The sequence below is a fragment of the Hemitrygon akajei genome, chromosome 3, assembly GCF_048418815.1.
Source record: "Hemitrygon akajei chromosome 3, sHemAka1.3, whole genome shotgun sequence".
Lineage (NCBI taxonomy): Eukaryota > Metazoa > Chordata > Chondrichthyes > Myliobatiformes > Dasyatidae > Hemitrygon > Hemitrygon akajei.
Genome location: NC_133126.1, coordinates 89,025,170 through 89,041,265, shown reverse-complemented (window position 1 = coordinate 89,041,265; position 16,096 = coordinate 89,025,170). Strand labels below are relative to the sequence as shown.

The 16,096-nt window shown below is 41.3% G+C and overlaps 1 protein-coding gene across 4 annotated transcripts in view; it reads left to right on the top strand.

Moving 5' to 3' along the window:
* The window catches only part of rpap1 (RNA polymerase II associated protein 1), a 150,545-nt gene extending 135,287 nt beyond the window's left edge, over positions 1–15,258 (top strand). For all 4 annotated transcript variants that reach the window (XM_073040307.1, XM_073040304.1, XM_073040305.1 and 1 more), the window contains exons 24-25: positions 8,979–9,035; positions 11,735–15,258. In XM_073040307.1, coding sequence (XP_072896408.1) covers positions 8,979–9,035; positions 11,735–11,878 — 201 coding nt within the window. In that variant the 3' untranslated portion in view covers positions 11,879–15,258. The remainder of the gene's footprint in view (positions 1–8,978; positions 9,036–11,734) is intronic.
* The last annotated feature ends 838 nt before the right edge of the window (positions 15,259–16,096 follow it).

The window sequence follows — 16,096 nt, the reverse complement described above, 5'->3', positions numbered from 1 at the left end:
GTCACATCGTTTTCGGACTGGGCAGGTTGTGTCCGATTTTGCAATGAGATGATCAGAGTGGCACAAGTACCATTGCTACAAGGGAAGGAAAAAGTTCTGAGGGTGAGATTAGTTTTGACTATGGTGCTTCCACAATAGAATAATAGATGGCCACTTGAGTAAGCTAGTGGTCGGTGTGTTAAATCTCCAGGGACAACAACTTTAGCTGAAAAAGGTTGGAGAAAGAAAATACTGAACAAATTCTGGCATTGAACGAGTGTGCTCATCTAAACATTCCTGTGACTGTTTTCCAATGAATTCCATTGGAATGACACAATGAGACTAAATTTAAAAGGGTTCTTTCTTTTTAAATGTATTTTATGTCATTTTTATTTTTTTCCACACTTTTGGTTAATGACATGTATCTTGACCCTTATGCACCGTTAATGTGATAATGGCTTGCTGGAGAGTTTTTCTCAAGGTAGTGAATGTGACAGATTAAAAAATACATAACTATTTGTCCTGTGATTCTATGACGTGTTACACCAAAGCTTCACATAACTGTGTTTGGCTGACAAATCCCACAGCACTACCATAAAGGAAAGTCCAGTCACTCCCTCACTAGAACCCTCCTTTTCCCCATAGTTCCTCGCCTAGTCCCTCTATCCTTGATTGTTGGTTCTGACTAATGTTTAACACTTAATTAGCAATCCAGAAATAGATTATCCTATCATTGTCACATTGTTGTTTGTGGGATCTTTCTGATTGCAGTATTTTGTACCAAAATTTAATCACTATATTTCAAAACTTTAATTACGCGGATGTAGTACTGTCCTGTGGGAAGTGCTTTATTGGTGCATTTGTTTCTTTTTCTGCCTCGTGCAGGGTGGTGTTTTTCTGAATTTGGTTGTTATTGACATTTCTTCGTAAACGCCTTTAGCATTGGCCAGTTCTGATGCTGACTGCTTATGTACAGCTAAATAGCTGTCTGATTAGCTTTTCTTCCTGTGTCCTGGATATTTTTCCCTCCATTTTTTGGCAATAGATGGATGGCAAAGACAATAGCCCTGTTCCAAGTTTATATTCGACAGGCTATTGGCTCGATTCCGAGGCCACCAAGAAGTACAGCAAAACTTGGAAGTGTTATGAGATTGGTCTAAATTTATCATGTTAAGTCCTTACAAATGGAAAATCCAAATATAATGAGAGTATGAGGATTATGGTGGGTCCTTCCCAATCAACAGCAACTATAATCATTTATGTAGCATCTTAACTTGGTGAAGCATCCTGGGGATGTCACTGCACAATTTTGCGGTAAGCTGCATGAAGAGATAGATATTCATAGAGGTGACAAAATGTTTTGTCAAAGGAGTAGATTTTAATATCACCTCAGCGAAGAAGGTAGAGATGTGTATGGAAGGAACCGCAGAGTTTACAATTAGGCAGCAGGATGCACGGCCTCAGATAGAGATGAAGGAGGAAGGACAGGGGCAGCGGGGCAGGTGGGGGGGGGCAAAGTTGGAAGAGGGCAGACCTTGGTGCGTGGGTATGGTGGGGGTTACATCAATAGGGTTGATTGAGAAATAGGATGATTTGATCATTTTAAACTGAAGACACTTAAAGACTGGGTGTAATTGAACATGAATGCAAGACACGAGCAGAATGAGAGTTTGCGGTCTATCACTTGAGTATTAGTGTTGGGCAGAGTACTGCTGGAAGGCTGATGGTTGGGTCTCACTGCCCAGCAGAAGTTAATGCCATGGAATAATGCTGTGATACAACTAGTGGAGCTGCTGTGTCATAAGTCCTGCCATCAGAGTTCATTCCTGAACTTTGTGCTGTCTCTATGGAGTCCGCACTTTTCCCTCAACTGCTGTGGTTTTCAAGAACATTCCAAAGATGTGCTGTTTGGTAGGTCAGTTGGTTCTTGTAAATTAGCCCTTATTGGGTGGGTAGGTATTGGTGATGGATGGGGATCTGTCTCTTCCAAAGAAGCTGTAAGGCACTCCTTCCCTCTGCTAGCCTGCACGTCACCCTTGGGCAAGGTGTAGCACCTGCTTAGCCCCTGATCAGGGTCACCTGAAGCCATGGGAGCTGGAGGTGGATGATTGTATGAGCAGCTGGTGCATATGACGAGTCCTGGTTATGCGCCAGGCAGACAATCTCTGAAGACTATTGATGATGCTGCACTCACCCATCTTGCAAAGACACTGCCTAGAAGAAGGCACTGGCAAACCACTTCTGTATAAAAATTTGCCAAGATCAATCATGGGCAAGGAAAAACCATGATTGCCCACGATACATGATGTGGCACATAATGAAGGAACACAGTATTAGCAGAATTGTGTGATGGAGTTGATGGTTTTAAGAAGGAATAAGTTATAGGGAAGTAAGTAGAGGAATGGTATTGGTGAGCCAGCAAAGACTCTGGGCAGATTGCACGTTATGTCCTGAGTACTGAAAAAAAAGAAATGCAGTAAAAAAGAACAGGTGTGTAAGTCCCCTTTGAGTACTTGAGAGGCAGGGTGGTGGAGTTGATGCCCAAAAAGAGTTTAATTTGGGGAATATCACTGGGACAATCTGTAGTAGAGACTGCCATACCCTGTTCATATCAGAGTGTGTGCTATTCTTCCAGAATCCCAAATGTGCCTAATAGTGTCACACTGTGCAATATTCATTTTCCTCTGTACAAAAGTAAATTGAGGTTCAAAAGGTTCATAGGTTAATCTATTATACAACTCTGAAATTCTTCCTCTCCAGATAGCCACAAAACCAAGAAAGAGAAAGAATAGCAGCATGATCATCAATCCCAAATCCACCCCCTCCCCACACAAAGAAAAACAAAGGCACATCAGTCCCCAAATCCCTCACCCTCACACAAGACTGGACGTAAAACACAGAATATAAAAACTGAAAGAAGAAATTCTATAGTCCAAGTCCATATCCAAAATGCAGAAGACCTAGGTAATGTTCTCTGGACACAGCTGTAGGCTTTCCCCTCGCAGGTCGTTGAGTTGTCCCCAGCAATCAAAAGGCAGGCAGCTTGCGCTCACCTTCCACGCTCGCCTTGATCATTCAATCATCAATTACGATCATTGAGGATACAATCATCAATCGTCTAAGTGCAGCCACGAGCACATCGCACCGGCAAGTGACTTTCTTTGGTCTGTGCAGAGGAACACCCTGATGGCATCAGGTGACCAGACTGGTCAGCTTCAGAACTGACTGCCAGCTGCTCAGACAGCACCCAAAGTGCACACAGCATGCTACAACTAACAGAGAGAGCTTTCTCCAACACTGGACTAAGCGCTGCTACATGGGATTAGTGTAGATGAGTGCTTGGTGGTCAACATAAAGAAGGTAGGCTCAAGGGCCTGTTTCTATGTGGTATGACTTGATGACCATGGATTCCTTCCCTGGCTGTTTCAGCTTCCTCAGACATTCTAAAAATGTGGGTTTGCAAGTCAATTGATGTAAATTGCTTCTAGTGCGCCAGTGAATCGTGGAATCTGGAGGTGAGGAGAAGGATTTCATAAGGAGAGAATAGTGCAGGATGAGAATAAGGTGGTTGATTGGAAACAGACTTTAGTTCATGACTCTACCACTGGAAGGAGAGAAAAGATGGAATAAAATATGCAAGTGATAAATTCTGTGGTGATTCAGCTGTTCAAATGTTAGTTTATTTGCAGACAGGAAGAAATTAGTCTTTCAATGCATGCTTCTGAAAGTTGATAGGGTTTATGGCATTCATCCATCTCCGGCCCCCAAGGTGTGGTAATAAGTTGCATTACTGCATCTTGGGAGCAGGAGGAGGATGTGGGGCATTTTGTGATTGTAGGATGGTTGTTAGAGCAGTTTATGTTGCTCTGATTGTCAGAAAGTGGATCTGTTCCCATTGAAAAATGGTAATTGCCAACTAACTTGTGTGCTGAATGCTGAATCATTAAATTCACCCCCTTCAAGTGAGTCCTGGACAGGTTTCAGTGGAGACAGCGGTCGCCTCTTAGGTCAGTAATTCTGAGTCATAAAGGTTGCTGGAAATTCAGAGGGAAGACGAGTAACAACCCTCCTTTCATGTACCCCTCGGTTGTGATACAATATATGCACACTGATTGATTTAAAGGTACATAATGTGCAGTTCCTATCAAGTCCATCTAGATCATCAGAAGGAATTCAGGAAGTGACCTTGACACTGAATTACTGACCTAAGAGATGACCTCTGTCTCCACAGAAGCCAGTCCAGCACTCACATGAAGGAATTTAATGACACAGCATCCACCTGACAAGATTTGCTGCCAATTCTCATTTTTCAATGGGAATAGATCCACTTTCTGACAAATGGAGCAACACAAACTGCTCTAATGACCACCCTCAAATCACCAAATCACCACCTAGTGCCTAGTGATTTCTCACAAAATATCCTGGAGATTAGATTTTAGTCTTTGAAGGCTTCGGGGCCTCACTAGTGAGTTTTCATCCTTAATTGCATGGGAGTGCAAGCCTTCAGGTTCTCCTCGAGTTATAGGCGCACCTATATCTTGGACTCTGGAACTCCACCACCACCACCGCCACCCCTCTCTCACCAGACCACTCCATCTTGATCAAGAGTCCCCTTAATTTTTTTTTACCTCTTTGACTGGACTATATTGACACCTGAACTAAGGTACCATTTGCCATGACTCGGTGTCAGGATTTGTCTTATTATAATGCACCTTGAAAGAACTATCTAAATGCATATTGTTGTTTGCCAGTCTGCTCTGACTTAACACATCCTCTACTCTAGTTACACACACCTCTTCAACATACTGCATTTTTCTGTTGTGAGTTTTGTTTTAAGATGAGCTAAATCAACAAACTGCTGGAGGAACTCAACGGGTCAAGCATCATCTCTGGAGAGAAATGGATAATGATAATTTGGGTTGAGATTCCTCATCTAGAGTCCGGTCTGACAGTTCATCTAGTAGTTTGTTTTTTGCTCCAGATTCCAGCAACTCTGGTCTGTTGTGTCTCTTCATTGACTAGATGTCACCTTACAATCTCTTGTTCCTTACGTGCATCTCAGAATTAGTACTTGCAATCTTTTAGGTCAATATCAGTTTTAAAGGCCAAAATTTTGCTATTTGCCTAACTATTATGGAGGTGGAGGAGGCTAAAATATTAGGGGTATTTAAGAGCCTCTTGGACAGGCACATGGATGAAAGAAAAATGGAGGGTTATGGGGTAGTGTGGGTTTAGTACTTTTTTTAAGGATTATATGGGTCGGCACAACATGGAGGGCTGAAGGGCCTGTACTGTGCTGTAGTGTTCTGTGGTTCTACAGCCATCCAATTGGTTGTGCATTAGTTCCTGTTCTTTTTGAACTTTATGCTCTGGAACACGAGGCCTGGCTCTTTTCCTGTGATTCTCACCGTAAAGATAATTTAATAAAATAATTGTAGTAATGCTTTTGACTGAGCACATATGCTCTTGATGAAGAGTTGGATTTCCCTGATGGTCAGCAGATGATTTTAAATGCTCCCTCACACTTGCAGTAAGTGCTTATGCTGAACTGGGGTTTCCATTTAAGAATCCGATTTTGTGGCAATTTCATTCCTAGCTATCTCACCTCCGAATCAGAAAGATGAGAGTTCAAGGTTCAAGAAAATCGACCAAATAATGCAGCAGAACTGGGAGCAGTGTTTTTTTTTAATGTGTTGACAATCTTCAGTTGAAGTTTTACACTGCAATCCTGTCGTAGAAATGCACACATCCCTCAGCCAGTATTCATCCTTCTACTCACAAGTTTGAAAAGGTTATCTGGCTGTTACTTCATTGCTTATGTGTGACCTTGCTTTGTGTAAAATAGCTGCTGCATTTGTGTAGATAACAAAAGTGGCTACACTTCAGAAGTATCTCATTGGGACATTCTGCTTTAGAAAAGGTGCTATATAAATGCACATTATTGTTGCAAATAGAGTTCTTTCTTCTTTGATTCATGCCCACTCCCTCACCACATGTGCCATGAAAATAATATAAATTCACAGAGCACCCTATTTGGTAGAGAAAAAATTTGGATTATTTTTCAAATTTGATGTCTCGATTGGAACTGGAAGCTGAAAGTTTACTTTCATAGTGGCTTCAGGCACATACTATGAAAAAAGTCTGAGCAGTCCCAACTGATAATTAGTTATTGTAACATATACTGAGATACAGTGAAAAGCTTTTGTTTTGCATGCCATCCGTACAGATCATTTCAAGACGCAAGTACATTGAGTTAGTACAACAGAAAAAGCGGTAACATGAATGGAGAATAGAGTGTAACAGTGCAGTGCAGGTAGACAATATGGTGTAAGGGCCACAGTGGACTAGATACTGAGATCAAGAGTTTGTCTTGTCATCCAAGAGGAAGTGGGGTAGACACTGTCCTTGAGGCTGGTGATGGGTGTTTTTAAGCTTTTGAATCTGTGCCTGATAAAAGTGAGAAGAGTGAATGACCAGGTTTGGAGTGGATCTTTGATAATATTAGCTGCTTTCCCAAGGGGAAGTGTAGACAGTATTCGTGAAGGAGAGGCTGGTTTTCGTGATGTACTGAAATGTGCCCAAAATTTTCAGCAATTTCTTGCTGTCTTGGGCAGTGCAGTTGCCATTCCATGCCCGTGACGCACTTGGATAGGATTCTTTCGGTGTTACATATGTAAAAATTAGTGAGGGGCAATGGGGACAGGCCAAATTTCCTTAGCCTTCTGAGGAATTAGAGGCACTGGTGTGCTATCTAGGTCGTAACATGTATGTGGTTGAACTAGGACAAGTTAATGTGATATTTATACTTAGGAACTTGAAGCAGCCAACCATCTCCACCTTAGCACCATTGATACAGACTTTGGTATGTATTGTACCTGGCTTCCTGAAGTCAATAACCAGCTGTTTAGTTTATTTCACATTGGGGGACATTGTCTTGACACCATGGCACTAAGCTCTCTGTCTCCTTCCTGTACTATGTCTTTTCATTATTTGAGATCTGGCTCACTATGGTGGCTACATGGAGATGGAGCAGAATCTGGCCATACAGTTGAGTGTATAGAGAGCAGAGTAGGAATTGAGGACGCTGCTTTGCAGGTTATCGGGGTTGAGGATAATCGTGGCAGAGATGTTGCTGCCTAACCTTACTGATTGCTTCCGGTACTTCCTCACTTTTGGCCAGGAAGTAAGGGTTTTATTTGATGAGGGAGGTACTGAGTCCTAGACCTAGGAGTTGAGTTTGAATTATGGTGTTGAAGACGGAGCTGCATGCAATAAAGAGGTGCCTGTCTTTGTTCTTCAGGTACTTCAGAGATGAGTGTAAGGCCTTGGCATGGTATCTGCCTTGATCTGTTTTGGTGGTAGGTGAATTGCAGGGGGTTGAGGTTGCCTGAGATGCTCAAGCTGCTGTATTGTATGCTATGACCAGCCTCTCAGGCGTTTATGATTGTGGATGTCACAGCCTCCGGGCAGTCGTTGTTGAGTAATGTTACCTTATTTTTCTTGGGCATCAGGGTGATAGTGGTCTTCTTAAAGCAGGTTGAAGTAAGGAGGGGTTAAAAATGTTTGCAAATACCCTGCCAGCTGATCTACTCAAGATCTGAGGACACTATCAGGACTCCATCATGGCAGTACAGATGGTAGTGTGGGTGGCATTTTATGGTTAGAGATTCGAAATCTGGTGAGCAGGAACTCCCCAGGACCATTGCATCCAAGCACCACAAGGAGTTAATTTGACTGGCTGAGATTACAAATGGCCACACTGTTCAGAAAGGCTGAAGGGAGGCAATGTGGAAATTGTCATAAGCAGAGCTTCAGAGGTATCTTGTTGAGTTTGAGATATATTTTCGGACATAGTTGAGTTTTTCTCTACATCTAGCAGTACCTGAGCTGGTAATAAGTGGTGCTCCTGAAGCAGAAGACTTTCTATTCCCAAATACAAACATACATTTATATAATAAATAAGAAAGAATTGAGTTCTTTAAAAATTGAGGGCAAATAATGGGATTGACGTACCACCACAGCACCTCGCATTAAGAATGTGGTAAAGTGTAAAAGGTGCTTGTCCTAAGAGATGAGTTTAGAACAGTGGTTTAAAGGAGGTGGCAAGGATTAGGAAAAGAATTCTAGAGCTTTAAGACTTCAGTTTTATGCTTATGACTTCCACTGGGGAGAACTAGAGATCTTTAAAATTGCCAGAATTAGGGAAGTACAGTCTCACTGGTTAGAGCAGATAACAAAAATAGGCCAAGAATTGAAAATGTCCACACCCGAGATGATTGAGAGTGGTAGAGGTAGGTCAGTTTGCAGCTGTAAATAACCTCTGATAAACCGCAAATGGAATTTGGATGAAATTAGTGTAAAAAGAACGACTGAGATATGAAACCTGCTGTTGCAAGACTTGGTTGCGATTAGTAGCGTTGACCCTTAAAGGGAAAAGTTATAAATGCACGATGGAAAAAGAAATAGATTTGTAGGTGTGTATTCTTTTGCTGTATCCTGCGTAAGAACTCAATTTAATTACAATCTGAAATAAGGGATTAACTAGGAGGTTTGTTTGATTCACTTGAATTTTAGGCATTGGACTCCATGGAAAAAGCTTGATAAGCTTGTTTCTTTTGGATTTAACTGATCCACTGGGATCTTGTACTCTAGGTGGTAATAGAATATAGTTCAGCTTCTCCAACAATAGTGTACTGTTTATAATGCAAGAATTCTGCTCTGGAATTGCTGTGGATTTTAGAACTCATTATTCGAACTAACAGATCTTGTCCACACTACTAGACTATACTGTAATCACTGAAATACTAAGTTAGGTTTGCTTGGCCAGTTCACACTGAGGCCATAAAACAAGCAGAATAATTACAATTGACAATCATCCAATGCTTGGGTACAGTTAGTACCAAACAGTTCTGAGTGGAAACTGGATGCTTAATTTCCTATCGTAACATTGTGCATTGTAATATTTCCCACCTTCCCTTTAATGATGTTTTGTTTTGCAGGAGTTTGATGCTGCCCGAAGGAGTATGTTGCGAAAGTCATACCTATTAACAGATGAGGTGGGTATTGGTTGAAGGATTGATGTTAATCGTGATTTAAACATTATGTACACTAATAGTTATAAAAGAAGTTAAAAGGTATAAATATATTTAAGAAGTTAAGGAAAAAATGCAGGTGGGATTAGGGAGGAACTGAGCTTTAGCTAACTTTGGGAACTGTGTCATTCTGACTCCGTTCTTCCAGGTCGGGCGGTGAGAAGGGTGTAGAAAAGAATCCTGGGGATAATGCAAGGATGAGAAGCTATAATTATCAAAAAAGCCTGACTAAGCTTGAGGTTCTTTTACCAAAACTAAAATTAGGTTGGAGGAATTGTATAATCAAATAATGATGATGGCAAAACTGAACTAAATGAGCCTCTCCTCATCTACCAATTACTGTGTTTCTATGTATGCCTGCAGTCCCTTCTCCTGTCCTCATCTCATCACCTGCAGTCACTGTCAGTTATACTGCCTTGCCAGTCTCTAATTCAAACAGCCTCTGGACCTCCTACAACAGAGCTGCTTGGAGCTCCCACCTCCAATTAACACCTGTCCTGACTAGGCAGTGTGTATCTTTTCCAGTTTTGATCCTGGGAAAAGCACAGCCCTATACCAGTGTATGGAGGTATCAAACCATCCTCACCACGAGGATATCTGAAGCTGTGTAGCAAAAAACAGTCCTTTGATACCCACACCCCAAATAAACATTTAAATATGTTTTGCAATACTCAAAAAGATCCTTTTCACAATGGTCACCACAGTATCTTTTTTATACTATCATAATCTGAATGGCACTTGTTCTGGTTAGTAGCTGCTTCCTCTGTGTGACTTATTTTTAAGGCTGTGTGATCTGGAATTTCCTTGCTACCAACCTGCCTGAGCTCACCGATTTACAACCTGTTGATTACTAGAGCGGGGTGCCAGCACATGAAACCAGATTTCAGCTGAACTGTGAGATACAGTTGCAGGATTTTTTTTTGTAATTGAAAAATCAGGCTTGTCTTGAATGCCTTCAATATTCACAAATATTTAAAAACACTTCTGAATATTATGTAACTCTGAACATTTAAAATTTAAATCACTGTAAACTAATTAATGGAAGAGATTCTGGAGATATTGGAAGTCCAGAGTAACGCACACAGAATGCTGGAGGAACTCAGGAGGTCAGGCAGCATCTATGGAAGAGAATAAACATTTGAGATTTTGGGCCAAGATCCTTAATCAGTCCTGATGAAAGGAAAATAATTAAAGTGTTAAATGAATTTGGTCTTGCCAGTACCTTTGTGGCCATTCAGATGAATACATTTGCTTTGTGTGTCAAAGTTTCCTGCCAGTATGAGGGGGAATATGCAGAGGTTATTGCTGCCCCACTAGACTTCTGAGGAGTCCAACAGAGGGACACTGGTGTTCAGGGAATGGTAATCTAATGTGTGGAAGTTCTGGGCTTGACTTTGCCTACTTCAGTGTATAGAAGTGTGCGCTCCCAAGCACTCAAAAATGCTGAGTTGCCGTTGCTGACCAGGTTGAATGGATGTCAGGGTGTGGAGAGGTGATACTAGTGCTAACTGCGAAGAAGTACGAGGTTACTGATCTCATCTGGTAGGACTGATATTGGAGAATGAATGAATTTCCTCTGGATAAGTACACATTTCTCCTTTTTACAAATAACTCCTGAAGCCTTGTTCAGTTCTGGTTCCCTCACAAGATATTGTGATTCTGAATAGGGTGTCGAGGACCTTTACACTTTAAAGCTCCTGAGATCACGATGCTTTGAAGAGAATAGACAGCTTGCTCCAATTAAATTGCTTGGGAATGTACAAGAATGAACCGTTTTAAATTGTGTAAAAACAGTTTGACATTGGATCCCAGTAGATGTTCCTTTCCCAGAAAATAGTGAACTCAGGGCCAGTTTATGCATTAAATACACCTTTGTATTCATGTGTTCAAACTCTTGATCCTCTGGCATTGTGATCTGGCCTGGCTCAGTATTGTGTAGAGTGGAGCCAGAGCTCTTAACCTTTGGTTTGAATGTGGGAAAGGCCAGCCCTCAGGAGTCCTTAAAAAGGCATTGATGAGAGAGGATTTCTCAGTGCACCACTTAGTAATGAGCTAGATTCATTAGTGGCAATTCTTTTCTTGAGTTAGGTTATAGGTTCAAGTCCAACACCTGATGTCACAATTTATTTGACACTGTAGTGCATTGTTGAGAGAGCACTAAAGTATTAGAGGTGTGTTGATTAACCAAGATCCTGGGTACTCCCTTGAGTGAATGTAATAGATCCCTTGGCATTTTTCAAAGAAAGGACAAGCAAGTTATTTTCATTGACCAAGCCAGCTTTTATCCATCAGTCAGTAATACTCAAATGGGCTGCGTTAGATTTATTATTACTGACTTGTATGACATGAAATTTGTTGTTTGGGACAGCAGTACAGTGTAAGGACATAAAATTGCTATAAATATAAATCATGCAAAAAAAAAAAAGGAATAAACAAAGAGCTAGTGTTCCAAGACCATATGATGGTGGAGAGGTGTATCATTGATTGTGAGTCATTAGTGTATTGCTGTTTTGCACCTACGTTTTGTGTGTAAGCCAACTTGTATTTTTAATGTTACAGTTGCGACTGCACTCCAGAGTTGGCTGCAAAGTGCTGTGGGGCAACAAAGCCATGGAATATGTGTATTTAACCGTGGTTCTTTTCTCCCTCCCTCTCTCGATCAGGTGTTGAGGAGGCATCTGCTTCATTTCAAGTTGCCTAACGTGGAGTCAAACATCGGGTTCGACATGTACCAGGAACTGCCTCCCATGAGGCAAAAGTGGCTGCAGAAAGTCCTTGCAGACCTACTACATCTGAAGAAGGAGTAGGAGGCACAATAAGCAGAGAGAGGTGGACTCAATTCCCTTGAAAGGGTATATGTGACCCTGGACCCTCTGATTCTGCATCGACGATTGCTGGCAGCAGGATCACAGACAACTGGGGAAAAGCCAAGTGCCATTTGTGATTCCTTTTTAACTTGTATGTGATAAGCAGGTTGTACTTAGATAGAGTACTGACCCTGTTTTCATCAACTGATTGTCTGATCCCCTCAACAGTGCAGTTTTCACTGCCTCGTGCAGACCACCCTCTTGTTCTGAACTGGTTCAAGTTTCTATTTGCAAAGTTCCAACTGCACCATGGAATAGGAAGATTGTGTCTATCCTCACTCAGGAATCAAGGATTAGCCCAAAAAGTCCATATTTTTCTTTGAAGCAAGTGAAGATTTCTGGGAAAGATGAACAAAATTGGTTATTCCAGTTTTATAGTCTCTGGGCAGCCTGGTGTATTGTGAATTATGCAGAACTAGGCACCTGCTCTTCCAGGGATGTGATTACTTGACATAATGTCAGTTCGCTGTGTCATTGTTTACAACAACTGCATGCACAAGAACAAAGTACATTAAAAATGAAAGATGTTGTGTAATTGCTGTTAATGTGTGTGCATCAAGACCGGAGAATTGCTAATGTTCTTTCATTTAAGAAGGGCTGCAGACTTAAGCTCTATTGCTACATACTAGTGAGCAGTGGTTGGGAAATTACCAAGGAAAATTCTAAGGGGTAGCATTTATTTGGAAAGGAAGGAACTGACTTGGCAGAGGAAATGCTGTCTGTCTAATTTGTTTGAGTTTATTGAGGAGGTAATTGTAAAGACTGATGACAGGTGGAAATTGTTATCTTTTGGACTTTAGCAAGGCATTTGGTAAGGTCCTGCATTATAGGATGCTCTAGGAGGTTAAGGCACATGGAAGGCAAGATGGCTAATTGGTGGACGGATGCTTTTCTGACTGGAAGTTTGTAATTAGTGTTCACTATTGGGACCTTTGTTTGTGATATATAGTAATGGTTTTGTTTTGTATGTTGGTGGTATGATTACTAAGTTTGTGACACGAATGTTGATGGTGTTGTGAGTAGCGAGTACTCTTTACGTACTCGGGTTACGTAAAGATATTGATTAAGTGGAAAGATGGCTGTGCATTGGCAGGTGGAACTTAATCTTGACTAGTCAGAGGTGATGCATTTTATGAAGTCATATAGGATTAAGACATGTACAGTAAATAGTAGGACACTGAGGAATGTGGATGAGCAGAGAGACCTTGGGTAGATAGGATGGTGAGGAAGGCATATGGCATGTTTGCCTTCCTGGGTCGGTGCATAGAAAATAAAAGTTGGGATGTTATGTAGCAACTTTAAAAAACACTGGTTAGACTGCACTTGAGTATTGTGCAGTTGTAGTTGTCAGACTCAAGAAAGGATGTGGTTGTGCTGGAATGGAAAACCAGTTATAGAGAGAGATTGGATAGGCTGGGCTTATTTACTCTGGAGCAAGGAGGCTAAAAGGAGACAGGAGGAGGTATATAATGTTAAGTGGCATAGACAGATTTTTTTCCTTATGACAGGTGTATTAAAAACAAAAGGGCATGAGCTTAAAGTGTGAGGAAGGAGTTTTAAAGAGAATCTAAATGATCAGCAGTGTGGACGTGGGGCAAAGGGCATCCGTAGTCCAGGCCTCTGCTCCACATTCAAAGGCCAGTGATGTGGATGGGAAATGACGGACATCTGGAGCTACTGATATTTGGAACTTACTGCCAGAGAAGTTGATGAAATCAGATACAATTATTATGTTTAAGAGGTATTTAGATAGGCACTTGAATTGGAGAGGCATAGGAAGGTACAGACCTAATGCAGAAAATGAGATTAGTGTAGATGGGCAGAAAGTTTGGTCTGGTCAAGGTGGGCCGGAGGTTCAATTTCTTTACTGTTCAACTCTGACTCTAAGATGATGTGATCGGGGGAAGACTGGAGCCAGTTGTTCGTAGTATTTGAGCTTTATACTGTGTATTAGCAAGAGCATTGATCCATTCCTGGATACCCTACCTTTGGAAGGATGTCATAGCTGTACAGAGATTTGAAAAGAGATTTACTGGAATGATTCTGGGGTGAGGAGCTTCAATTAAATGGAGAAACTGGGGAACTAAGAATGACTTTAAAACAAGGATAATTAATGGGAAACTTCAATAGATAGAGTAATCAGGAGAAGATGTTTCACAGCAGGGTGGTCAACACCAATTTAAAGGAATTGACTTAATAATTCAAAGGAGATGCTGTTATGAGCTGAAAACATTGTCTTGAAGGTTGGAAACTTATTTAATAATTTTAAATGGGGAACCTGATAAACACTTGGAATGAGAAGAAACTCTAGGCTGTAGCAAAGGGAGCTGAAATAATTTGTTCAGGGATGACTTGTTAGGCTGAGTGGCCTCTTGTGTTGTATATTCTATAAGGCACAATACAGTGGATACTGCAAAAGGCAAATTGAGAGGCTATGTTCCTTTAAAAACTCACAGCTGAAGTTGGGCATCAAAGTTTGGGTACTTGGAGGCAGCAAAAATGATCACAAATATTTTAAACAAAAGTAGGCCAATGGCATGTTTCCTCTGCAAAGTTACAAAGTCATCCAGGAAGATCATTAAAAATGCTGCAAGACATTAACAAACTCTCCTCTACCAAACAAAGCAACTTCCATTTGCAATTGAACGCCATTAAAAAGCCATAAGGTACTTCACGATGGAAAAGGAAAATAAATTACTCAGAGCCATAAACTTATTTAAGGAGAGGGATTTCTGGAAATCACAGCTTTTGATCATGGTGGATCTGGTGAGAGATTCACAGGAGTCCATTACTGGATGAGACCAAAACCCCTGAAGGGTTGAGTGGCTACTAGAGGTTACAGAGAGAGTGGGCTGTGGTTCCCAGTTTTTTGTCAGTGGCTTGGGTATGGTAATAAGATAGTAACACTGTACTGACTGACACAACAAGCTGTGCCAGTGAGGGTAAGAGCCAGGGACAGTCAACTGGGCAAATCATACCCCCAATGCATTCTATGCTACGTCTCTCTTTTATGTATCATACTTGTAACGTGCAGATTAATTCTTGTACCATGCCGTGAGCAGGTCAGATTAATTTCTTTGATTAATAATCAGTTTGGATGTTCAGTTGTATGTTTACTGTAATGATTAGGGACACTAATGAATTCTGCAGGAAGCACCATTTCTAACCAACATTCTTACTCAACCACAAGATGCAGTGACTACTCTCAACACCATAAATTAACTGCAGGAGGTTTAACAGCTACTCAACAGTATGTAATTGCCACCAGCATTTTCTGGACTGATCAGAGGGCATGGCCTGATTCTCTGCACCCTGCACAAAAGGTAATGTTGGACTCAAGATGCTTGAATTTTGCACTGGCTACTCCAGTGTTCCCCTTGTTCTTCTCTGGTGTTGCACCTCTTGTAAATCGGAAGTCATCTGTGTTGTCCCTTTCACCTGTCATACGTGAGGATCCCTGACTCACAATAGTCCCAGGTTGGCAATTCTTCAATTTTAAAATCCACATCAATGCTTTTGAATCTTTCTTTTGTTTCACCAACATCTATCTCTGTAAACTCTTGTAGTCCTTTAAAATTCTGAGCTCTATGAATTGTGGCCTTTAGGTTATCTGTGGAAAGCCAGCAGGTGGTCAGCGCAGTCTACCAGCCCTTTGCTCATTGCTGCCAGGAGAAGGTGTTTGTGTTTGAATGGTCTCTCCCTCGATTCTGTCGGAAGATAGTGCTGGAGTTCTGGGTCTCAGGCAAGGTTTAATCAATGTGATTTGTGGATTGGACTCTAGTTCGTGTTATGATGTGTTTCTGGTTTTTTGGTCGCTCCTTTTTTTGCAGCTATTTTGGGCAACTTTGAATCAGGATGGCTGGCAGATAACGAACTCTGAGCTGAACTGACTATGCCTAGACATTTTCGATTTTGTGTTTTTCACTCTTTTTTTGTTGCCGTTTTACGTGATTTTGTTTTGCCTATGTGGGTTGCATTGATGTTTTGTTTGAGCGAGTTCCATAACTGCCTTTGTTTCATGGCTGTCTTTGGGGAACTACTACAGACAGTATGTATCGCTACTGCATACATACTTTGATACTAAATGTACTTTGAATCTGCAATATTAATCACTCTATCATTGAGAACAGTGCCCTCAATAGGCTAGACTCTCTGAGG